This window comes from Canis lupus, chromosome 25 (assembly GCF_048164855.1).
Source record: "Canis lupus baileyi chromosome 25, mCanLup2.hap1, whole genome shotgun sequence".
Taxonomy (NCBI): Eukaryota; Metazoa; Chordata; class Mammalia; order Carnivora; family Canidae; genus Canis; species Canis lupus.
This window is the reverse complement of record NC_132862.1, coordinates 16,383,545-16,409,445: the sequence shown is the minus strand read 5'-3', so window position 1 is coordinate 16,409,445 and position 25,901 is coordinate 16,383,545. Positions and strand designations below refer to the sequence as shown.

Below are 25,901 nucleotides of genomic sequence, written 5' to 3'. Positions count from 1 at the left end.
CCAAGGCCAGCCTCGTATGTTTTGGCTGGGTTTAAGTGCAAATCCTAGTTGCAATTCAGACATGCTTAAATCCTTGTAATTCCAGACTTTCCAAGTAAAACAAAAGGAATCCCCTTCCTTCCCCACTACATTGTAACAAGCATCATACTTGGTAGTGGAGATAAATAGCCATACAAGACAACACTTATACCTCCTTGAGCTCACTGTTGACTGGGGGGAAGGGCATGCTATCGTCATGGCCACAGTACCCCTTCCCTTTAGCAAACACACTGCCTGGATAAGACCCATATGTCTTGTCTAATAGGTACTTGATAAATATGTGTTGAATAAATGAGGGAATGAATGAAGACGCTAGGCAGTATGTGTAAAGGTTAGGAGTTGGCCAAATAGCCTGTTTTGATGACAGCTCTGCTACATACAAGCTATGTAAAAGTATCACTTTATAAATAAACCCCTAAAGCTTCAGTTGCACATCTATACACCTATCCCACAAAGCAACTATAAAATGCTTAGCACACTGCCTCATCTCCAGAAAGCATGCCATTAAATGTTTAATCATATAATGTGAAAAGGGCAAGGAGAAAAAGGAGTGATTAAATATGGGGATTAGAATTCCTAGTTATGTCTGTATATGTACATTTAGAAGTATGGGACAGTGTTGGACTTGGGAAAATTTTTTATGGTGAATAAGGGATTTATTTTCCAAAACCAATTTATCCCATGTGGTAGGAAATATGATCTCTGGAGACAGTGACTCACATCCTTATAATTCCATAAACGGAGAGAGAAAATTCTTGGGTTAACTCAAGTTAAAAAATTCAGAGCGTGGGCACCTGGGTGGCTCAGTTGTTAAGTGTTTGCCTTCAGCTCAGGTCATGATCCCAGGATCCTGAGAGCAAGCCCAACATTGGGCTCCTGGGTCAGCGGGAAGTCTCCTTCTTTCTCTTCCACTGCCCCTCCCCCCACTCGTGCTCTCTTTCTCCCTGCTTTCTTTCATATAAATAAAATCTTTGAGAAAGAAGAGAAAAAAAATCGGAAGGAAGGCTTCTAAATGGCACTACATGGGTCAGTCCATCCCCAGAGCAATCACCTTAACATGATGTGGTGGGCAGAACAGTGGCCCCTCAACCCTGTCCATGCCCTCATTCCTGGAACCTGTGAATTTTCCATGGCAAAAGAAACTTTGTGGATATGATGAAAGGTATAGACTTTGTGATGGGAGATTGTCCTGGGATGTCCAGGTGGACCAAACTAATCATGGGTTCTTTTTTTTTTTTTTTTTTTTTACATTTACTTATGAGAGACACAGAGACAGAGACACAGGCAGAGAGAAGCAGGCTCCATGTAGGGAGCCTGACATGCGACTCGATCCCGGGTCTCCAGGATCACACCCTGGGCTGAAGTTGGCACCAAACCGCTGAGCCATCTGGGCTGCCCTAATCATGGGTTCTTAAAAGCAGAGAAAACTTTCTTGGCTGTAGTCAGGTGATGACAGAAGCAGGCTCAAAGACATGCTAGTTGTGAAGATGTTGGAAGGGTGATAAGAGCTAGGAATGTGTTCTCAAATCTGCAAAAGGCAAGGAGATGGATTTCTGTTGTTTTAAGCCACTATGTCTGTGGTAATTTGTTAAGGCAGCAATAGGAAACTCATACACCAGAGAAATAGGGTGGAAACCTAGTTTCAGTTCCTCTCCAGATTTGCTCAACAACATCTGCCCTAAGGAGGCCTGCTCAATGAGATCCCTATAGCTGCTACCACTGTCTGCTCATCCGTAGGGGTACATTGATTTGAGAGAATGAAGTAGATTATGCAGACAGAATCAGAAATAAGAGGTAGAAAGATTTTTTTAAAAGATTTTATTTATTTATTCATGAGAGACAGAGAGAGAGAGAGAGAGAGGCACAGACACAACACAGGCAGAGGGAGAAGCAGGCTCCATGCAGGATGCCCAATGTGGAACTTGATCCTGGGTCTCCAGGATCACACCCTGGGCTGAAGGCAGGGCTAAACCACTGAGCCACCTGGGCCGCCCAAGGTAGAAGGACTTGATTCCATGATCACATGATTCCATGTGAGCCCCCAGCTCCAGTTATTTTGGAGGCCCAGGTCATGCCAGCCCTTTGGTTATATAAGCTAATCAATTCCTCTGTTTGAGCTAGTTGGTTTGAGTTAAATGTCTGTGACTTGCAACCAAATGATCCTGCCTAAATCATAAACCTATGGTAAGGGAGGGATGGCTAACGGAGAAGAGTTGTTTTTTGTTTTGTTTTGTTTTTGTTTTTTGAAACCCTTTGAGACAGTAGCTGAAAATGACTTAATGTGATTTCATAACAACCCACTGACCACTGAGAAACACTTTATCCTACTTTAGATGAGAAAAGTCTTATTTATTGGCTACGTGGCTTTCCTACAAACAAGAATATTCTGAATTTAAAATATTAAGAACCATATTGGTTTGCTTTGTCTCCAGTGAAACACATTGCACATAGAGCATCCTATTTTTTTTTTTATTATTATCAAAATAGAGCCACACTTTTTCAAGGCCTCACCATTTCCTGTTTCTGCAGCCTCAAACACTTTTCTTTTCCTCTGTACCTGATAAACTCAATGCTCTAGAGTCTAGAAAGTACTGGACAAAGCTGCTTAAACCTAACCAGTGGTGGTGGTGATAGGAGGACTTTTGAGCACTGGCCACGTAGTCATTTCTCCTAGAAAAAGATAGAATTAAAAAGCAGTCACTATTATTCCTAAAGTATGTATAAGGCTCTGGATGTTCCTGCCCAAGAGATATTTCATAATTTTTTTAAAAAGATTTTATTTATTTATTTGACAGAGTGAGAGCACAAGCAGAGGGAGTAGCAGGCAGATGGAGAGGGAGAAGCAGTTTCCCCTGTAGAGCTGGGAGTCCAACAGTGGGGAGCCTGACAGTGGGGCTCAATGTGGGGCTCAATCCCAGCATCCGGGGTCATGACCTGAACCGAAGGCAGATGGTTAACTGACTGAGCCATCCAGGTGCCCCAAGATATTTCATAATTAAATTGGAAATATATAATGTCACAAAAAATCTGTGACATTTGTCTTCCTTGAATATATGTATACCTGTTCTTTTAATTTTTCAAATAGAGAAAGACTATGTCTATTAGTGCCACAAATAAGGTAAAAACATTTGGAATTGCACCATTCCTGCCCTTGGGCATCTTGCCCCTATGAAGCCGTTACTGATTATGCCCATGGAGCTTCACCATGAGCCTACCCTCTCTATCTGCTTTTTCTTCTTAGAAGGAATACAGACTACTCAGAGGAAAAGAAGAGATAAAAATCTCTATCAGTAGAGGGCTGAGAAGCAAAGTGGGTAAAATCTATTATATTGCCTTTGGTAGAAAATAAAGGGATTTGGAATTTATATCTTATCTCATCTTCATTTTTTGGGCTTCTGAAATTTTTGTCTTGCTCTGTTTCTGAAGCTTTTGTTTTTGAAAAGAGAAGGGAATGTTCATAATACTTGGTAAGATGCCAAAATACTACTAGTGGACCTTCAGCTCTTAGCTTACATGATATTTTATTCATCTGTCCAAAAATATTCAGCACTTACCATGTATCCTGCTGAACAAATTGAGCATGTTCTCAGGGCTACCGTGTAGGGCTGTGCAGGTGAATGGTACCCAGTCCGGTTGTATAGTGTACAACTTCCATTGCAGGTGGTCCTTACCCTCCTGGGGATTAAATCTGGTGACTTCTAGAAAGTCTTGCTTGAATTTTCATTCTTTCCCCTCAGAGTAGAGAAAGTGCTATTATGTGTTCTATAGTCCACCCAGTCACAGCACTTTACCCATTTATAATGGTGTCATCCTGTGAGACTGTAAACCCAGATGGGACTGGGATTGGACCTATCTTGTTTGTCACTTTCTAGGGGCTAGGGATACATCCGTAAATAGCCCAAAATCCCTGGCTTCTAGGAGTTGATATTCTAGCAAGAGCAGAGAGTCAACCAACTCAATATGTAGCATGTGAGATGGACACAAATACTATGGAGAAAAAAAATAAAGGAATGGGGCTTTTTCCTCACCTATTTTAAGATTATTTGAGAGAGAGAGAGAGAGAGAGAGAGAGAGCAGGAACTGGGGGAGGGGCAGAGGGAGAAGCCAACTCTTGGCTGAACAGGGAGCCCCACTGGGCCTCCATCCCAGGTCCCCAGGATCATGACCTCAGCCCAAGGCAGGTGCTTTACGGACTGCACCACCCAGGCACACCTCTTATCAACTACTTTAGATCTTTGCTCAAATGTCACCTTTTTTATTTATTTATTTATTTTTTGAGATAAATCTTTGGAGGTTTGGAGTAGAGGAGAGGTATCTGTCTAAAAAGAAAGGCAGGGATCCGTGGGTGGCTCAGCGGTTTAGCACCTGCCTATGACCAGGGCGTGATCCTGGAGTCCGAAGATCAAGTCCCACGACGGGCTCCCTGCATGGAGCCTGCTTCTCTCTCTGTCTCTGTGTGTCTCTCATGAATAAATAAAATCTTTAAAAAAATAAAGAATAGGGGATCCCTGGGTGGCGCAGCGGTTTGGCGCCTGCCTTTGGCCCAGGGCGCGATCCTGGAGACCCGAGATCGAATCCCACGTCGGGCTCCCGGTGCATGGAGCCTGCTTCTCCCTCTGCCTGTGTCTCTGCCTCTCTCTCTCTCTCTCTGTGACTATCATAAATAATAAATAAATAAATAAATAAAATAAAAAAAATAAAGAATATAAAAAGGCAAATTTTGACTACTACCGTAGGTGCACTTAGCCAAAAAAAAAAAAAAAAGCAAGGCAGTTCTCAGATCGATTTCCACTTTGCCAGGAGTCAGGGCAAAATAACATTTTATACAGAATATAGAGAACAAGGGCTTAGCCCTTTCCCTCCAAAAACTCTTCACCTAAGATTCTTTCTGAACATGCTATTTTGAAGACGTTTTCACAAAAATCTTGGGAGAACCCGCGTGTTCTAACTGGGACCGACGTTCTGTTTGTTTTGCTTTGTTTTGCAAAATAGCCGCGCACGCCCTCTGCAGAATCAGCCTCCACACCCCGAGCACCTGGTTGGGGCGCCAGAGGCGACGAGCTATTCCTTTAAGTCTCTTCAACCCGTCCCTGTTAAGCAAGCTTCTGCATAAGGAAATGGCATCTTGGATCATCAGGATACTCCGCTGTACTTAACACATATTCCCTTCCGGCATTTTCACCCTCGTTGCGCCCCGCAAACGGGCGTAAGTGGGTCTCTTCCTTCCCACCCTCGGGGCCTGGCTCCCCAGCCTTCCGACACGAGCCCGCGCAGCCCGCCCTCCCAGCTAGCTCCTCCTTCCGCCCGGCGCCGCACAGCCTTCTGGAAGCCGTAGGCCCCCCGCGGTCCTCCACCCCCCCCAGAACTACAACTCCCGGCAGACTTTGCTCCTCTCCACCTTCCTCTTAGCGCACGGCCCGCCGGGAGGGGGCAGGTAGCGGGCGGGCGGGGTCCAATGGGTGCCGGCTCCCGAGGAGAGGGCGGAGGAGAGGAGGAAGGAGGCGGACTCTGGGCCCCGGCCCCATTCATTGCCGCGGCCGGCCGGGCGAGGGTCCCGCGTTCTCGGAGTCATGGAGGCGCTAATTCCTGTTATCAACAAGCTCCAGGATGTCTTCAACACGGTGGGCGCCGACATCATCCAGCTGCCTCAGATCGTCGTGGTGGGGACGCAGGTAAGCGACGAGGGCGGTGTCCGCTCAGGCCGGAGCCCCGGCGCGGGCCCGGTGGGGGGCTCGCGGCGGCGCCCGCTCCCGGCTGGCCTTTGCGGCCTTTGCTGGGGGCGCCGGGGCTCCCCGGGCTCGGCCGCGCCTCTCCGCCTGGGGCTGCGTTGCTCGGGGCCTGGGAATCCGGGCCCGGTCGGGAGGCGAGGGGCGGAGCCGGCGCGGCGGGCCCCGCGGGTCTCGGGGGCGGGCTGGGGGAGGGACCCGCGGGCGGGCGGAACTGGAGCCCGTGGGGACCGGGCGCGGCTGGGCCGGCGGGCGGCTGCTTGCAAGGGCAGCTGGGGGACGCGCGGGGCACGCGGGGCCACCCTGGGCTCGTGGTGGGCCAGCTGGCCCTCCTCGGGTAGTTTTAGGGAGCGTGGCTTTTTTTATTCCTCTCCTTGGCTTGCTCCGGGGATGCGGAGTCAGTTTTGGAGCGGCCGGGTCGGGGCCGAGAAGGCCGCAGCTGTCTGACAACCTGAGTGTTTGCCTGCAGTGCGATCCCTTCAGGGTTCGAGATCGCCGAAGCAATTACAAAAAAAAAAAAAACAAAAAACAAAACCCAAAAAGCAAAAGGAGCCCTCCAAAACAAACAAACAAACAAACAAACAAACAAACAAACAAACAGAAACATCTCCCTCGAAACCACCTGTACTTGGGAAGGAATAACCAGTTTTAATGCATAGACTGTGGTTTTTGTATTCCATCCAAATTGGGCATCAAGGTTCTCAGGTCTTTTCGTTTTTGGGTCTCCTAGATAACATCATATTTAATAGGCAGAAATGTCGAAGAAATAAATTATTTCTAGAGTGACAGAGAAGTAGTACAAGTTTCATTTTTTCTGCCTGCTGTGTTTCTTGGTTTAAGAATCATAGGACTTTTTTTTTAAGCGTTCAGAGAAACACATTATAGAGATTACTTGATATATTGATTTTAAGTGTTTTCATTTCTTAATCTATTCGGTTGAGAAGGGGACGGTTTACTCATTTTCTATTGCTGTATCTTGCTACAGCATTTTAGAGTATAAATATTACGAGAGGGAATTTAATGGTCCAAGTACTATAGAATATTTTCAAACACTTGGAGACCATAGACATTCTGCACTTTTTCTTGCTTTTAAATCAAGTGATAGAAATTATTTCAGAAACACATTTGCTTGGTCTGCTGTAGGATTACTATAGGTCCTGGTTTCTCCTGCCTACATATATTGTAATATTTGTAACTCGATATTTGTAATGATTGGACACTGAATCAATATAATTTTGTGAGAGGTATTTTTATTTAGCATATTTTTTCACTGCCATATTCCTGTTCCTAGCTCTGAAATAGTCTGGGGTATGTAGTGAATGCTCCGTAAATACTTTAAATGAATGAATATTGCTCCAGTAATTAGATAATATTTTAAAACACTGGGACTTTTATTATCAAAACGTATCTGTTTTTGAAAATAGAATTAAATAGATGAAATAAATCTTCTTTGGTAGTAATTTCTAGATGTTTCCTGTCTGTGGGCCAGAAACTTTCCATTTACTTTTAAGAGATTCTCCATGCTTTTTAAGCTTGAAGCAGTAACAGAATCAGGGCTATTGTGTATCAACATAAATAGTTTAAAATCAAGGACTTTTCTTACACGAATTTGAGTTTATTTCAGTGAATAAACCTGTTGGCAGAATTGGGAGGGTCAGAGTAGAAAAGTGAAGACTGTTAAGGAAAGTCATTAACATAATGCTAGGAAGAACCATCCTAGTAGTGACAGATGTATGCTGCGTCTGTATGTTGTTTGAAATTACTTGGAAATTTTGTTGTTTTTTTTTAAAAATTATTTATTTATGATAGACAGAGAGAGAGACAGGCAGAGGGAGAAGCAGGCTCCATGCTGGGAGCCCGTCGCCGCGGGACTCGATCCCGGGACTCCAGGATTGCGCCCTGGGCCAAAGGCAGGCGCCAAACCACTGAGCCACCCAGGGATCCCCTGTTGTTTTTAAGTATGCTCTATAAGACACCCAGCATGCTTTTTTTTTTTTGTTTTTTTTAAGATTTTATTTATTCTTGAGAGAGGGAGGGGGAGAGAGAGAGAGAGAGAGAGAGGGAGGGAGGGAGGGAGGAGAGACACAGGCAGAGGGAGGAGCAGGCTCCGTGCAGGGAGCTCGACGTGGGACTCGATCCCCGGACTCCAGGATCATGCCCTGGGCCAAAGGCAGGTACTAAACTGCTGAGCCATCCAGGCGTTCCCCACCATGGGGTTTGAACTTAAAACCCTGAGATCAAGAGTCACATGCTCTACTGAGTGAGCCAGCCAGGCAACCTGGGGAAACTAGTTTTTAAAGACTTGATTTAGTGAAATTTCTCTCCGTTTAGGTCTTTATTAGCTGAAATTCAATCCTTTAGGGATCCCTGGGTGGCGCAGCGGTTTAGCGCCTGCCTTTGGCTCAGGGCGCGATCCTGGAGACCTGGGATCGAATCCCACGTCGGGCTCCCGGTGCATGGAGCCTGCTTCTCCCTCTGCCTGTGTCTCTGCCCCTCTCTCTCTCTGTGTGTGACTATCGTAAATAAATAAAAAATTTTTAAAAATTCAATCCTTTATTATTCAGGTACAGAAGAGATAAGATTAGAAACTGTCTTTTCCTTTTTTTTTTAATAGTATTTTCTTTCTTTAAAAACATTTTATTTATTTATTCATGAGAGGCACAGAGAGAGAGAGAGAGAGAGAGAGAGAGAGAGAGAGAGGAAACACAGGCAGAGGGAGAAGTAGGCACCATGCAGGGAGCCCGACGTGGGACTCGATCCCAGGTCTCCAGGATCACACCCTGGGCTGCAGGCAGCACTAAACCGCTGCACCACCGGGGCTGCCCAGTGTCTTCTTTTCCATGTTTTCCTTAGTATGTTGAAAAAAATCTGGTCATCTACTTTATGCCATTTAATGTTTTGCAGCATGCAACACATGCATTACATTCATATTTAACAGAGTAGTGTATTGTGAATGGGTTCCAGACATAGTGTTCTGACAGGTGAACTTCTCAGGGCAGTGATGACGTCTTCATAACACAGGTAGTCTCTATCCTACACATTACCTATACCTTAAATGGCTGTTGGTCCCATTTTGTCGAACTTTTTAGAACAGTGATTTGCAATCTTAGTGTATGTAAGAATAACTTTGAAAATAAGTTCATGGATTCTGTCCCCAGAGATTATGATTTTCTGTCTTCGTTGGCCCAGACACCACAGGTGGTTCCAATGCAGATGGTTCCTAGAGCCTAATTGAAAAGAATTTTAGTGCATGTTTGATTTTAAAATGCATGAAGCTGGAAAAGACAGGGAAGCTGAGCCCAAGGGCATATCACCATCCAGTATAGCATGTTCATCTTGGTGGCATTCTTGCTAATCCTTTATATTTTGATTTCTTAAATTGCCCAAGTAATATTTATTTCAATCCAGAGAGTTGGAGGAGTTGAGGAGAGGGAATCATGTTTACAGCTGTAGATCATTCACAGCTTTTATGATTTAGCTAAATAGTTTTCTTTTTTCTCTGCGGGCATCCATGTGGAAAGAACAGAAGAGGGGAAAGAAAAGGTTGATACTTGTAGACTATAGTGTATTTTGCAGGTGGAGAAGGAGATAAGACTTAAATAACTTTTGTGACTCAATTTGGGAAATTTAACCACTATTTTTATAAATTTTTTTTTTAATTTTTATTTATTTCTGATAGTCACACACAGAGAGAGAGAGAGAGAGAGAGAGAGAGAGAGGCAGAGACATAGGCAGAGGGAGAAGCAGGCTCCATGCACCGGGAGCCCGATGTGGGATTTGATCCCGGGTCTCCAGGATCGCGCCCCAGGCCAAAGGCAGGCGCTAAACCGCTGCGCCACCCAGGGATCCCTAACCACTATTTTTAAAGTTGAGAATTAGAAGGGGGAGCCCTCCCACATATGTAATCCAAACCACCACCTACTATAGGAATCCCAGTGCTAATGACATTAACCTGAGACTCTGGCTCAGTTGCTAGTAAGGAACTTTTTACTTTACCTTTTATTTCAGTGATTTAAGCACTCCAACTTTAGTAATTCAGAAAGGAATCTTGTGTTTTAAAGGACCAATTTGCAGACCTTTTTTTTTTTTTAAATTTAACATTTAAAAAATTAAAATATAATTCATATAACAAAATTCACCTTTTTAAAGTGTATAGTTTGGTGGTTTTTAGTATACTCACCAGGTTATCCCATATCACCACTATATAATTCCAGAACATATTTTTTAGTTTTTTTTTTTTAATTTTTATTTATTTATGATAGTCACACAGAGAGAGAGAGAGAGAGGCAGAGACACAGGCAGAGGGAGAAGCAGGCTCCATGCACCGGGAGTCCGACGTGGGATTCGATCCCAGGTCTTCAGGATCGCGCCCTGGGCCAAAGGCAGGCGCTAAACCGCTGTGCCACCCAGGGATCCCAGAACATATTTTTTAAAAGGAATTTTTTAAAAAGATTTTGAGTGAGAGAGAAAGAGAAAACATGCAAGTATGTATACAAATGAAGAGGGAGAAGCAGACTCTCTGCTGAGCAGAGAGCCTGACTCAGGGTTTGATCCAAGGGCCCTGTGATCATGACCTGAGCTGAAGGCAGAAGCTTAAAGGACCACTCAGGTGCCCCTAGAACATTTTTTCCCCCTCAGAACATTTTTATGCAGGAAAGAAACCGTACCCATTAGTAGTCTTTCCCCACTTCCACCCTTCTGCCTTCAGATCCTCTGGTAGTCACCAGTCTACTTTCTGTCTTCTATGGATTTGCCTGTTCTGGACATTTAAATATAAAGGAAATCAAACAATATGTGGCCCTTTGTGTCTGGCTTCTTTTGCTCTGCATGTTTTTTAAGTTCATCCATGTATTCATTACTTTTTATTGCTAACTAATATTCCATTGTATAGATATGCCACAGCTTGTTTATTCATCGTTAGTTGATGAATCTTGGGTTGTTTCTGTTTCACTTTTTGGCTCTGATGAATAATGCTCTGAACATTGTTTACAAGTTTTCAGTGGACATGTTTTCATTTGTCTTGGGTACATACCTATGAGTAGAATTGGTGGGTCATTTGGTAACTTGTTTAACTTTGAGGAACTGCCACATTGTTTTTCATTGTGGCTGTACCATTTTACATTGCCTCCATCAATGCATGAGGGTTTCAGTTTCAGCACATTCTCACCAACTCTTGTTATTGTCTTTTTAAACAAGTGCTAAATCGGGGTGTCAGGATGGCTCAGTGAGTTAAGCATCTGGCATGATCTTGGGGTCCTGGGATCGAGCCCCACATCTGGCTTCCTGCTCAGTGGGAAGTCTATTTCTTCCTCTCCCTTTGCCCCTCACCCTGCTCATGTGTGTACTCTTTAAATCTTTTTTTTTTTTTTTTAAGATTTTATTTATTTATAAGAGGCACACAGAGAGAGGTAGAAACATAGGCAGAAGGAAAGGCAGGCTCCCCACAGGGAGCCCAGCGCAGGACTCCATTCCAGGACCTTGGCATCACCACCTGAGCCAAAGGCCGACACTCAACCACTGAGCCACAAAGGTGCCCCATCAAATAAATAAAATATTTTTTAAAAAATGCCAAATTATTGTAGAATTTTTTATCTTTTTTTAAAAATACCCCCATCCCCACACTGCTGTCTACATTTTAGTTCCTTTTTTTTTTAAATTTTTAAAATTTTTTAATTTTTTTTTTTTTTTTTTTTTTTTTTTTTATGATAGTCACAGAGAGAGAGAGAGAGGGGCAGAGACACAGGCAGAGGGAGAAGCAGGCTCCATGCACCGGGAGCTCGATGTGGGATTCGATCCCGGGTCTCCAGGATCGCGCCCTGGGCCAAAGGCCGGCACCAAACCGCTGCGCCACCCAGAGATCCCTACGTTATAGTTCCTGAAATCTTGTCCTCTCCTGCTGGATAGGCCTTCATTTGTCTTTTTTTTTTTTTTTTTTTTAAGTTTATTTATCTATTTATTCATGAGAGACACAGAGAGAGAGGGGCAGAGACCTAGGCAGAGGGAGAAGTAGGCTCCATGCAGGGAGCCAGATGTGGGACCCAAACCCAGACATAGGATCACGACCTGAGCCAAAGGCAGACGTCCAACTGCTGAGCCACTAAGGTGTCCCATAGGTCTTCATTTGTCTTGTGTTCATAGAGGTGATGACTTCAGTTTAGTAATTTGGTGCCAAATATTGATCATAGTTTTCATTCCTATACTGATTTTTTATGAATGTTCTTAGGTAAACATATATTTTTTTTTCTAGTTTCTTTATAGAGTTTATATGCTGCTTCCTTTTTTTTTTTTTTTAACTTAAAAGTGAGGTGAAATTGGGATGCCTGGGTGGCTCAGTTGCTTAAGTGTCTGCCTTCAGCTCAGATCATGATCCCAGGGCAGTGGGAAGTCTGCTCCTCCCTCTCCCTCTGCCTCTCCCCTTCTGCTTATGCTCTGTCTCTTGCTTTCTCTCAAACAAGCAAATAAATAAAATCTTTTTAAAAAATGAGGTGAAATTTATATAACCTAAAACTTGTCAGAGTGTACAGTTCATTGGCATTCAGTATTTTCATGATGTGCAATCACCACCTCTTTCTACATCCAAAACATTTTTATCACTCCAAAAGCAAACTCCGTGCCCATTAAGCAATCACTTTTTGTTGTCCCCCCAGTCTTCTGGCAACCACCAATCTTCTTTCTTCTTTCTTTCAACCACCAATCTCTATGGATTTACCTATTCTGGATATTTCATAGAAATGGTGTCATAAAACATGTGATCATTTATGTCTGGCTTCTTTCACTACAAATTAAAAGTTTAAAAATTAAAAATATATTTTCATCTGTTATATTAATATCGAAATAAGTAAAAAGTCTGTTTTATACATGAAAAAAAGCTTAGTAGTTAAAAACTGAATCAGTTTTGGGTAATGTGTTATGAATGAATATTTACTATTACCTATTTCCAACTGATGGTAGTTATCAGAGAGAAAAAGCTAAAAATATGACAGTCTTTTCAGTGAAAGACTCCGTTTCAAAATATAAATCGAAAGCACTATAAATTTCAATACAGTACAATTTGTAAGAAACTAAAAGACACTGAGACCAGGCACACAAATCTCTAACCCTTCAATATATAGATTTTGAATCAATTTGGGGAGTATGTGAATCTGTTGACAGAATTTCTTATGATTGAGATATAATTGAAATACAGCATTTTATTAGTTTCATGAGTACAACATAATGATATGGTTTGTTTTGTTTTTTAAAATATTTTATTTATTCATGAGGGACGCCGAGAGAGAGAGAGGCACAGAGACACAGGCAGAGGGAGAAGCAGGCTCCATGCAGGGAGCCTGACGTAGGACTTGATCCTGGGACTCCAGGGTCACATCCTGGACCGAAGGCGGCGCTATACCACTGAGCCACCCAGGCTGCCCTAATGATTTGATGTACATATATACAGTGATCACACTAAGTCTAATTAATATTCATTATCACACATAGTTGCATTTTTTCTTTATGAAAACTTAAGATTTATAGTCTTAGCAACTTTCCAATATATATTATTATCTGTAGTCACCATATTGTACATTGCATCCACAGGACTTACTCTATTGGAAGTTTTTACCTTGACCACCTTCACTCATTTCACCTAACCCTGCTTCTGACAGCCAGTAGTTCTCTATATCTATGACCTTTTTGTTTTTTATTTTCATGTGTAAGTAAGACCATATGGAAATAAGTCTTTCTCTGACTTATTTCAGTTAGTTTAATGCTGTCACGATCCATTTATGTTGTTGGAAATAGCAGGATTGCTTTCCTTTTTTATGGCCAAATAGTATTCCATTGTGTGTGCGTGCATGTGCTTGTATGTATATTAGCATATATTAGAGTAGTCTTTTAAGGTCTTTTGTATTTCTGTGATAATAGTTGTAACATCTCTTTTATTTCTTTCTCATTTTGAGTCCTTTTTTTGGGGGGGGGCAAACTTAGCTAAAGGTTTGTGTATTTTATCTTTCCAAAAAAACCTTAGTTTCTTAGTTTGATTTTTTTTTTCTGTTGTCTTTTTATTTAGTCTCATTTCATTTATATCTGCTTTGCTCTTTGATATATTTCATTCTTTTACTACTAATTTTGGGCTTAATTTTTCTAGTTCCTTGAGGTGCAGTGTTGATATGTTTTTAGAGTTTTTTTTGTTTATTAACATAGGCACTTATCACTATGAGATTCTCTGTTAGAACTGCTTGTGCTGCAATCCTGTAAGTTTTGGTATGTTTTATTTTCATTCATTTCAAGCTATTGTTTTTAAAGATTTTTATTTATTTATTCGAGAGAGAGAGAGAGAGACATAGAGACACAGGCAGAGGGAGAAGCAGGCTCCATGCAGGGAGTCTGACATGGGACTCGATCCCAGAACCCCAGGACCACACCATGAGCCAAAGGCAGATGCTCAACTGCTGAGCCACCCAGACTTCCCAATTTCAAGCTATTTTTTAATTTCTTTGTTCATTTATTGGTTGTTTAGTAGTATGTAGTCTAATCTCCACATTTTCACAAATTTTTCAGTGTTCTTGTAATTAATTTCTGGTTTCATACCATTGTGATTAGAAAAGATGCTTGTTACCATTTCAGTATTCTTAAACTTATTAAGATTTGTTTTGTAGCCTGGTATATGATCTATGCTGGAGAGTGCTCCATGTGCACTTGAGAATGATGTGTATTCTGTTAGTTTTGAATAGAATAGTCTATGTATATCGCTTAAGTCCATCTGGTCTAATGTGTTTTTCTTAATTTTAAATACAGTTCACTTAACATACAGTGTTATATTAGTTTCAGGTGTACAATATACTGATTCCACAATTCTATACATTACTCAGTGCTCATCATAAGTGTACTCTTAAATCCCTTCACTTATTCCCCTCCCCCCCCACCGATCTAATAACCATTAGTTCCCTGTATTTAAGAGTCTGTTTTTGTCTCTTCTTCGTTTCATTTAGCCACATACGAGTAAAATCATAGGACATTTTTTTCTTTTTCTGACCTACTTCACTTAACATTATACTCTCTAGATCTATCTATGTTATTACAAATGACATGATTTCATTTTTTATGGCTGAGTAATATTCCTTAGTGTGTGTGTATATATATGTATGTGTGTGTGTCTGTCTATCCTTTTATTTTTTTATTTTATTTTATTTTATTTTATTTTATTTTATTTTATTTTATTTTATTTTATTTTTTTGTTTCTATCCTTCTATTCTGTGTATACTCACCATCCTTTCTTTGTCGATTTATCTATCAGTGGAAACTTGGGCTGCTTCCATAATTTGGCTATTGTAAATAATGCTGCAGAAACCAAAAGGGTGCATATATCTTTTCAAGTTAGCATTTTTCTATTCCTTGGGTAAATACCCAGTAGTGGAATTATTGGATAATATGGTAATTCTGTTTTTAATTTTTTGAGGACCCTCCATATGGTTTTCCAAAGTGGCTGCACCAGTATGCATTCCCACCAAGAGTGGGAGGGTTTCTTTTTCTCCACATTTTTGCCAACACTAGTTTCTTAAATTTTTAATTTTAGTCATTCTGAAAGGTGTGAGATAGTATCTCATTGTGGTTTTTTTTTTTTTTTTTTTAAGATTTATTTATTTATTCAGAGAAAGAGAGAGAGGCAGAGGCAGAGACACAGGCAGAGGGAGAAGCAGGCTCCATGCAGGGAGCCTGATGTGGGACTCGATCCTGGGTCTCCAGGATCACACCCCGGGCTGCAGACGAGGCTAAACCGCTCTGCCACTGGGGCTGCCCCTCATTGTGGTTTTGATTTGCTTTTCCCTAATGAGTATGTTGAGCACCTTTTCATGTGTCTATTGGTCATCCATATGTCTTCTCTGGAGAAAAAAACTGTTCATGTCTTTTGCTTATTTTTATTGGATTGTTTTTTGGTGTTGTATAAGTTCCTTATATATTTTGGATACTAACCATACTAACCCTTTATTGGATATGTCATTTGCAACTGTCTTCTCCCACTCAGTAAGTAGACTGGCTTTTAGTTTTGTCAATTGTTTTATTTGCTGTGCAGATAATCTCAATAGTTTATTTTTGCTTGTTTCCCCTGCCTTAGGAGATTTGTCTAGAAAAATCTTACTCTGACACATGTCAAAGAAATTACTGCCTGTGCTCTGTTCTAGGATTTCTGGGTCTCAGGTCTTACTTTTAGGTCTTTAATCCATTTTGAGTTTATTTTTGTGTACAATGTAAGAAAGTTGTCCAGTTTCATTCTTTTTCATGCAGCTGTCCAGTTTTCCTAGTGCTATTTGTTGAAGAGACTATCTTTTTCCCATTGTATATTCTTGCCTCCTTTGCCATAGATTAATTGACCATTGTGGATTTATTTCTGGGCTCTCTATTCTGTTCCATTGATCAGTGTGTCTATTTTTGTGCCAGTACTATACTGTCTGGATTACGATAGCTTTGTAGTATATCTTGAAATCTGGGATTGTTTTTTCTCTTTTTTTTCCAGATTACTTTGACTATTTGGGGTCTTTTGTGGTTCCATACACATTTTAGGATTATTTGTTCTAGTTCTGTGAAAAGTGGTGGTATATTTTTTAAGAGTTTTTAAAAAATTTTTATTTATTTCATGAGAGACAGAGAGGGAGAGGCAGAGAGACAGAAAGAGAGAGAGAGAGGCACAGAGACACAGGCAGAGGGAGAAGAAGGCTCCATGCAGGGAGTCCGACATGGGACTCGATCACACTCGATCCGGGTCTCCAGGATCACACCCTGGGCTAAAGGCGGCGCTAAACCACTGAGCCACTGGGCTGCCCAAAAGTGGTGGTATTTTGATAGGGATTGCACTAAATCTGTACATGGCTTTGGGTAGTACAGACATTTTAACTATTTGTTCTCCCAGTCCATGACCATGGAATATCTTTCTATTTTGTTTGTGTTATCTTTATTTTCTTTCATTAGTGTTTTATAATTTTCAGAGTAACGGTCTGTCATTTCCTTGATTATATTGATTCTTAGGTATTATTTTTGATACACAATTGTAAAGTGGACTATTTTCTTCATCTTTTTTGACTGCTTCATTGTTAGTGTATAGAAATAACAATGGATAACTGTGTATTGCCTTTAAATTTTGCAAATTTCCTGAATTCATTTATCTGTTCTAGTGGTTTTTTGGTGGAATTTTTAGAGTTTTTTATATATAGTATCATGTAATCTGCAAATACTGGAAGTTTTACTTTTTCCTTACCAATTTGAATATCTTTTATTTTTTTTTCTTGTCTGATTGCTGTGGCTAGGACTTCTAGTACTGTGTTGAATAAAAGTGGGGAGAGTGGACATCCTTGTTTTATTCCTGATCTTAGGGGAAAAGCTCACAGTTTTTCCCCATTGAGGATAATGTTAGCTTTGGATTTTTCACCTAGGGCCTTTATTATGTTGAGATATGTTTCCTCTAAACCTACTTTGTTGAGGTTTTTCTTTTTTAACCATGAATGGATATTTTAAAAAAGATCTTATTTATTTTAGAGAGAGGAAGAGGGAGGTGAGAATCGCAAGCAGACTGCCTTCTGAGCATGGAGGCCCACATCATGACCTGAGCTAAACTAAGAGTTGGTTGCTTAAGCAACTGAGCCACCCAGGTGCCCTGATGAATGAATTTTTTTACTTTGTCGGATGTTTTTTCTGCATCTTTTGAAATGATCATATGGTTCTTATTTGTTTTGTTGATGTGATGTAGCATGTTGATTGATTTGTGGATATTGAACCACCCTTGTATCCTGGGAATAAATCCTACTTGATGGTAGTGAATGATTTTTTTAATGTATTGTTGGATTCAGTTTGCTAATATTTTATTGAGCATTTTTGCATCTCTATGTTCATCAAAGATACTGGACTGTAGTTTTTTTTTGTAGTGTCTTTATCTGGTTTTGATATCAGGGTAATGCTGGCCTCCTAGGATGAATTTGGACATTTTCCTTCCCTTTCTATTTTTTGGAATAGTTTGAGAAGAATAAATATTAACTCTTCTTTACATGTTTGGTAGAATTTTCCTGTGAAGCCATCTGGTCTTGGACATTTATTTTTTGGGAGGTTTTTTGTTTGTTTTTTACCAATTCAGTTTTGTTATGAGCAATTGGTCTATTCAGATTTTTTATTCCTGATTCAGTTTTGGAAGATTGCGTGTTTCTAGGAATTTATCCATGTCTTGTAGGTTGTCAATTTGCTGGCATATAATTTTTTGTAGTATACTCTGTGTAGTATCCTTTTATTTCTGTGATATTGGTTGTTCCCTTTCATTTCTGATTTTGTGTCCTCTCTTTTTTTCTTGATGATTCTGGCTAAAAGCTTATCCATCTTCTTTATTTTCACAGAACCAGCTCTTGATTTCATTGATTTTTTTTGGTACTATTTCATTTATTATTCTATAATTTTTAATATTTCCTTCTATTCATTCTGGGCTTTGTTCTCATTCCAGTTATTTTAGATGTAAGAGTATATGAGATTTTTCTTATTTCTTGATGAGGCATGTATCACTGTAAATTTTCCTTTTAGAATTGCTTTTCCTGCATTTAAAAACTTGGACCACTATATTCTCATTTATCTCCATGTATGTTTTGATTTTTTTCATTGACCAATTGGGTGTTTATTACCATGTTGCTTAACGTCCATGTGTTTGTGTTTTTTTCCAGTTTGTTTTTCCCTCATAATTCATTTTTAGCTTCATACTGTTGTAGTCAGAAAAGATGCATGATATGATTTTGGTCTTCTTAACTTTATTGAGACTTGTTTTTATAACCTAACACGTGATCTATACTGGTGAATGTTCCAACAAAAGAATGTGTATTTTGTTTTTGGATGGAATGTTCTGTGTATGTTTAAGTCCATCTGGTCTAACATGTCATTCAAACACACTATTCCGGGGGGTGCCTGGGTGGCTCAGTTGGTTAAGTGCCTTACTCTTGATCTTAACTCAGGTCTTGATCTCAGAGTTATATGTTCAAGCTCCAGACAAAGACACTGTTCCTTTAATGAATTTCTGCCTGGATGATCTGTCCATTGATGTAAGTGGGGTGTAAAAGTCCTCTACTATTATTTTATTACTATTATTTTTTCCTTTTGTGTCTTAATATTTGCTATATGTATTTAGGTGCTCTGATTTTGGGTATGTAGATAGTTATAATTGTTATATCCTCTTGTGGGATTGACCTATTTATCATTATGTAATACCCTTCTTTGTTGTTGTTGTTTTTTTTTTTCTTTGTTGTTTTTTACACTCTTTGTTTTAAAGTTTATTTTTTTCTGATAGAAGTATTGCTACTCCAGCATTTTTTTTTTTTCATTTCTATTTGCATGGTCTGTCGTTTTCCATACTTTCACTTTCAGTTTTTATGTATCTAGGTCTGAAGGGAGTTTATTGTAGGTAGTGTATAAATGAGTTCTTTTTTTTTTTTTAATTTATTCATGAGAAACACAGAAAGAGAGAGAGACACAGACACAGGCAGAGGGAGAACCAGGCTCCATGCAGGGAGCCTGACATGGGATTTGATCTCGGGTCTCCAGGATCACGCCCTGGGCTGAAGGCAGTGCTCAACCACTGAGCCACCTGGGCTGCCCCCAGAGTAATTTCTTTTTAAAGTCCATTTCACCACCCTGTCTTTTGGTTGGAGTGTTTGGTCTATTTACATTTAAAATAAGTATTGGTAAGTGTGTACTTTTTGCCATTTTGTTAATAATTTTCTGTTTGTTCTTGTGGTTCTTCTCTGTTCCTTTCCTTTTCTCTTTTTCCTTGTTATTGATGACTTTGTATTGTTATGCTTGATCTTCTTTCTCTTCATTTTTTGTGTATTTATCATAGGTTTTGGGTTTGTAGTTACCATGAGATTCATGTGTAGGATCCTAAGTATATAGCAGTCTTTATTAGGTTGATGGTTATTTAAATTTGAATACATTCTAAAAAAGTCTTTTTTACTCCTTCATATTTTATGTATATATTTTACATCTCTTTTTTCATACTTTTATTATTTCTGAGTATGGCTTTTTCCTCCTCAGAGAAGTCACTTTATCACTTTTTGTGAGGCTAGTTTAGTTTGATGAACTTCTGTAGCTTTTGTTTGAGAAACTCTTTATCTTTCCTTCAATTCTGAGTGGTAATCTTGCCAAGCATAGTAGTTTTGGTTGTAGATTTTTTTCCTTTTAGCACTTTGAATATATCATGCCATTTTCTTCTGGCTGTAAAGTTTCTGCTGAAAAATCTACTGATAACCTTATGAGGTTTCTCTGCTATGTAACTTTTTTCCTTTCTCTTGCTAATTTTTAAATTCTCTTTTTGGGACTCAGTGGTGGAGCATCTGCCTTTGGCTCAAGTCATGATCCTGGAGTTCTGGGATCAAGTCCCACATCAGTCTCCCAGCATGGAACCTGCTTCTCTTCCCTCTGCCTATGTCTCTGCCTCTCTCTCTGTGTCTCTCATGAATAAATAAGATCTTTAAAAAAATAAAAATTCTCTCTTTAACTTTTGCCATTTAAATTATTATGTTGTCTTGGTATGTGCCTCCTGGGTTCCTCTTGTTCGCAATTCTTTGTGCTTTCTGAACTTGGATGTTTTTGCTTCCTTCCCTTGGTCAGGGACATTTTCAGCTATTATTTCTTCATATCATTTTCTGCCTTTCTTTCTTTCTTTCTTTCTTTCTTTCTTTCTTTCTTTCTTTCTTTTTCTTTCTTTCTCTCTTTCTCTCTTATTTATGATAGTCACACACAGAGAGAGAGAGAGAGAGAGGGGGGCAGAGACACAGGCAGAGGGAGAAGCAGGCTCCATGCACCAGGAACCCGACATGGGACTTGATCCCGGGTCTCCAGGATTGCGCCCTGGGCCAAAGGCAAGCGCCAAACCACTGCGCCACCCAGGGATCCCCATTTTCTGCCTTTTTCTTTCTCTCTTCTCCTTCTGGGACCCCATACTGTGACTGTTAATTTGCTTGATGTTGTCCAGGAGATCTCTTAGTCTAATTGCCACCTTAAAAATTTCTTTCTTTGTGCTTTTCAGCTTGGGTGCTTTCCATTACCCTGTTTTCCAGATCACTGATCCAGTTTTCTGTATTCTCTAATGTGGTGTTGATTCTCTCTAGTGTGTTTTCTATTTAAGTTCTTGTTCTTTTCAAATGTGATTACATCTTTTCAGTATTTGGTATTTCTTCATTGAAGGTCTCATTGAGTTCTCCCACTCTTTTCTGCAGTCTGGTGAACATCTTTTGATCATTACTTTAAACTCTATCAGACTTATTGCTTATCTCTGTTTCATATAGTTGTTACTCTGAGGGTTTGTTCTTTTGTTTGAAGCATATTCGTTGGTGCCCCTATTGCTTGACTTTCTTTGTATGAATTGGATAGGACAGCTACTTCTACTAAACTTGAAAGTGTGGTCTTGGGTATAATCATCTCTTGTATAGATTGTGTGTGCTTGGTGACTTTGGTTGGCTGGAGCTGTGTCTGGAGTAGGGTCCTGGGACACTCTGCTGGGGCTGCCCCAGTGGGATAGCCAATGCAGAAATGGGCATGGGCCAGAGTGGTCCAGGGGCTTTCCATTCAGAGAGTGCTCTGGCAGCACAGCACAGAAGATGAAGTGGGTGCAAACCTGGGGTCTCTCACTACAGAGGGCACCTTGGTATGGCAGCTAAAGCTGAAGTGGATATGAGCTGGTCCCTGGGTTCTCCACACAGAGGATTCCCTGGCAGGATTGCTGAAGCTGAAGTGGGTGCAAGTTGGTATGTCTGGGGGTACTCAGTGCAAGGGGTGCCCTTGCAGGGTGACTAGAGCCAATGCTTGTGTGGGCCAGGGTGTCCTAGAGCACCCATGCAGGGGATGCCCTTTTGGGGTGACTGCAGCCAGGATGTGGTACAGGATGGAGGATCTGAAGTGCTCTACTTAGGAGATTCCCTGGTGGGGTAGCTGGAACTGAAGCAGGCATGGGCCAGGGGCTCCTGGGGTGCTCTGTTCAGGAGGTGCATTGGCAGAGTGGCTGAATCCAGGAAGATATAAGCCAGGTAATCCTGGAGTGTTCTGTGCCAGGAGTCAAAGTGGTGTGGGTCTGTAGTGTTCTGGGGTACTTTGTGCCTATGCCACCTTGACATGACAGCTGGAGCTATACTGACTGCTGAGCAAGGGTGTTTTGGTGTGTGCCACACTGGTGCTGCCTTAATGGCATGGCTGTGACTGGTGTGGGCTAGGGACCCAGTACTCTTGGAGGTGGCAGGTTGACTATGACACCTGGAACCCTGCACCCATCATCTGCACTGTCAAGGTAGAAGTTGAATGTAAACTGTGGCACTTGCCAGCCCCTCCAACCTGGAGGGAGTTCCAGCAGCTCCCTCACTGTTTGGTGGAGTTGTATGGCTGGATCTTTTATATGCTAATTGCTTTTTTAGACCAGAGCTTTTTTCTGTGCTCCAGGGCAGATGAATCTGCCCATTGTTCCTTTGTACTATCCTTCTCTACTGCAGTTCACAGAGTTGGAGGTAGAGGTTCCCTTCCTTACAGTGTCTAGTTTCTTTGTCTCTCTTGCTGATGTGGCCTTTCTGTGTTTTGTCATGTAGAAGCTATTTAGGCAGGCCCCAGTTCTTCAGAGGAAGTGGTATATAATTAGGTATAGATTTGATGTGTCTGTGGAGGAGGTGAGTTCAGCATCTTCTTAAGCTGGCATCGTGGACAGGACTCTTGTTTATTGTCATGTTTTAAATTTATGGTATTTAATGGTGATTCTTATTATACCTCCCTAATTATTGAATGTGGGCATCTTTTCTCTTGTCCCTTTGTAGTTCTACTTTTGTGAGTTTCTGATCCTATCTCAGCACATTATTTTCTACTAGATTATCTTTTTCTTACTGGTTTGTAGACATTGTTTTGGCATTTTGCTTACTAGTTCTTGTCAGTTATGGGGATCACATATATTTTCCTCTAGTTCTTTTGTATGAGTAAAAGAAATTTCAATTTTACTGTGTTGAATTATCAAGTTTTTTCCCCTAGTTTATACATTTTACATAATAGGGAGTCATTCCCTATCTTAAAGTCAGAAAAGTATACTTTAATGTTTTTCAGTACTTTTAAAAATATGTAATTCATCTGAAATTATTTTCTCCTTTGTTTTGTCATAGCTTTATTGATGTTGAGGTATATATTACCATAAAGTTCACCCACTTGAAATGTATAATCAGTAGTTTTTAGCATGTTTGTAGAATTGCAGCCATCACCATAATCTAGTTTTAGGTATTTCATCATCCTAAAAAGAAACCTTGTATCCATTAGCTATCACACCCCATTTCCCTCCATCTCCAGTGATTGGTCACTTCATCTATTTTCTTGCCTGTTCTGGACATTTCATGTAAATAGGATCAAATAAATACGTGGCCTTTTGTGACTTACTTTCACTTAGCAGAATGTTTTTGAGGTTAATCCATAGTATAGTAGGTATCTACTTTATTTTTTTCATGTTTGAATATTGTAAAAAAACATAATACTAAGCATTAGTCTCAATATTTGCAAGTGGGCTAAATTTCCCAATTATGGTTTCTGAGATGACAGCAGTGATAGAATGGTTTCCTAATCTCTATTTGACTTTCCCATAAAATGGGACAAATGGAATAGGAAACCCAAAACCCATGATTGTTTACAACGTTTTTTAAAAAGATTTATTTATTTATTTTAGAGAGAGAGAGAGAGAAAGCACGCACAAGCAGAAGGGAGAGGGAGAGAGAATCTCAAGCAGGCTCTGCACTCCGCATATGTGGGGCTCAATCCCAGGACCCTGAGATCATGACCTGAACTGAAACTGAGAGTTGGACATTTAACTGACTGTGCCACTCAGGTGCCCCTACAACATTTACAAGAAAATTAGTTGACTGTGTTTCTTTGTAAATCCCCCATACCACTAGGTTGGGGACAAACCACAAACAGCTGCAAGACCTGTGTATTATTATCTATTCAAGAAGAAGAAGAGGGAAGCAGTGGAACATCAGATGAATCCGGGAATCGTAAAATAGGCAAAAGGCAGTCACTGGAAATCTTGGAGGGCCAGTTTAAGAATACCAGCTGAAACTGGGTGGCATTTTGCACACACAGATAATGGATGAGTGAGAGAGTCTGTGGTGAAGTCTTAAGGGACTAGTGCACCTTTGTGAAACTTTGAAAACTATCCAACCAAAGCTTCTTTCCAGGACCAATTCTCACAGTGCAAAGGAACCGAGAATATAACTGAGCTCCCCTTGAAGAATACAGACAAAGGAAGATAAAATCCTGATAAAAATTGTCAAATCTCACAAAGTATTTAAAGAAGAATGAGGCTCAGAATAGCCCTGTAGACAAGAAAGGACACCAGGAAGACATATCCAGATGAAAATAATTAGATATTAAGATTAAAGGCAAGACAAGACATTATAATTACAACAAGGTATTAAAAAACAAGTTTGCATAAAAGAAAAAAACCTAGGTGATAGAACTTATTAATAAAATAATAGAAATGAAGAAAATTTTGGAAATGAAGAAAATGGAAGGAATACAAGAGCAAAAAAAATGACAGTACCATAAGAGAGGAAGATGAAAAGGAACAAGATGTTAAGCATAAAGGTTAGATAGAGTTATAAAAAGAATTTGAAAGAAGCTAACGGCAGCCTGGGTAGCTCAGCAGTTTAGCGCCACCTTCAGCCTAGGGCCTGGTCCTGGAGACCCAGGATCGAGTCCCACATCAGGCTCCCTGCATGGAACCTGCTTCTCCCTCTGCCTGTGTCTCTGCCTCTCTCTCTCTGTGTGCGTCTCTCATGAATAAATAAATAAAATCTTAAAAAGAAAGAAAGAAAAGAAGCTAACATATTGAATACAGGTAAAGAAGATCCAACATGTGTATAATGGGAGTCCTTCAAAGACGAAAAAAAGATAGTAAGGTAACAAACAGCTACTAAAAATTTAACTGAATTAAAAACACATTTAGAATTCCATTTTTTAAAAAGACTATCTATTCATGAGAGACACACAGAGTGAGAAGCAGGCTTCCTGCAGGGCACCTGACGCAGAACTCTATCCCAGCGCCCTGGGATCATGACCTGAGCCAAAGGCAGATGCGCAACTACTGAGCCACCCAGGCATCCCTGGGATTTCATTTTGAAAAAGCACATCACATACCTGAGGGCATTGACACAGAAAGACCAACCCTGAGACAAACATAGTCTAGTAAAATTATTAGACTTTAAAAGAAAAATAAAAAGTCCTTAGATGTGCAGGCAGAAGTCACAAAGTCTCTTGGAAGGAAAATCAGATTATTGTCATAACCTTTCAACAGTAACCATTCATGAGAGAAGATATGTTCATAAAATTTATGAAGGAAGATACAATTCATTGTGGAATTTTATACCTAAGATATTGAAGAGTATATGGGCCCAAGCTTTATATGTAATCCAGCCGATTTTCAAGTAGAAAGGTCACAAACTTACATGTATGCTAGAATTTGAAGAATATTAGCTCTTTCTGAGGAATCTATTAGAGAACAACTTCAGAGAATCAAAATGACTAAAGGAATTAATGTAAGGACTGATGTTAGCATGACACATACTTGCAGAGCCAAATGATGGTTAAAAAAGGGGAAAACATGGTCTGTAAAGAGGTGGGAAAGAATGGAGATATCATTTGCAAAATATATAAAAAATTATTCTCAGCTATCTTATTGGTAGTGGTAGCATTGGTAATATTTGGAGGCTAAGCAAATAAGTAATTGTGAATTAGAATACACAATTGTTAGAATATACATTCTTGGTATAGAAGAAAAGATAGAGACAACTCAGTTTGAGAAATGTATGTATGTGTGTATGGGATGGATGAGGCAAATGTTGGTAGCTGAGATAGAGAAATAAGCTAAATGTTTAACTTCAGGAGTTTTTAAAGAAAAGAAAAGATAAATAACTCCTTTTATTAGAAGGGGGGGTAAGAAGAAGTAGTAATGAACAGTATTAGAAAGATGACTACAAGATGAAATCAGTAAAAGATTTGACCAATAAAATCAATTTAATAATCAACTGGAAAATCTGATTATAAGAAACTACAAAGACAAAATATTAAAATAAAAATAAACTATCCTAAGAATATTATAAGCAGTTATGCCTGTAAATTTGA

General features: G+C 40.2%; 1 protein-coding gene across 12 annotated transcripts in view; it reads left to right on the top strand.

Moving 5' to 3' along the window:
• The first annotated feature begins 5,465 nt into the window (after positions 1 to 5,465).
• DNM1L (dynamin 1 like) overlaps positions 5,466 to 25,901 on the top strand; it is a 51,189-nt gene continuing 30,753 nt past the window's right edge. For 8 of the 12 annotated variants that reach the window (XM_072798405.1, XM_072798404.1, XM_072798400.1 and 5 more), the window contains exon 1: positions 5,476 to 5,711. In XM_072798405.1, coding sequence (XP_072654506.1) covers positions 5,610 to 5,711 — 102 coding nt within the window. In that variant the 5' untranslated portion in view covers positions 5,476 to 5,609. Of the gene's footprint in view, positions 5,712 to 25,901 lie in introns of all 12 variants that reach the window. The other 4 variants (XM_072798409.1, XM_072798406.1, XM_072798401.1 and 1 more) reach the window with 3 other exon arrangements.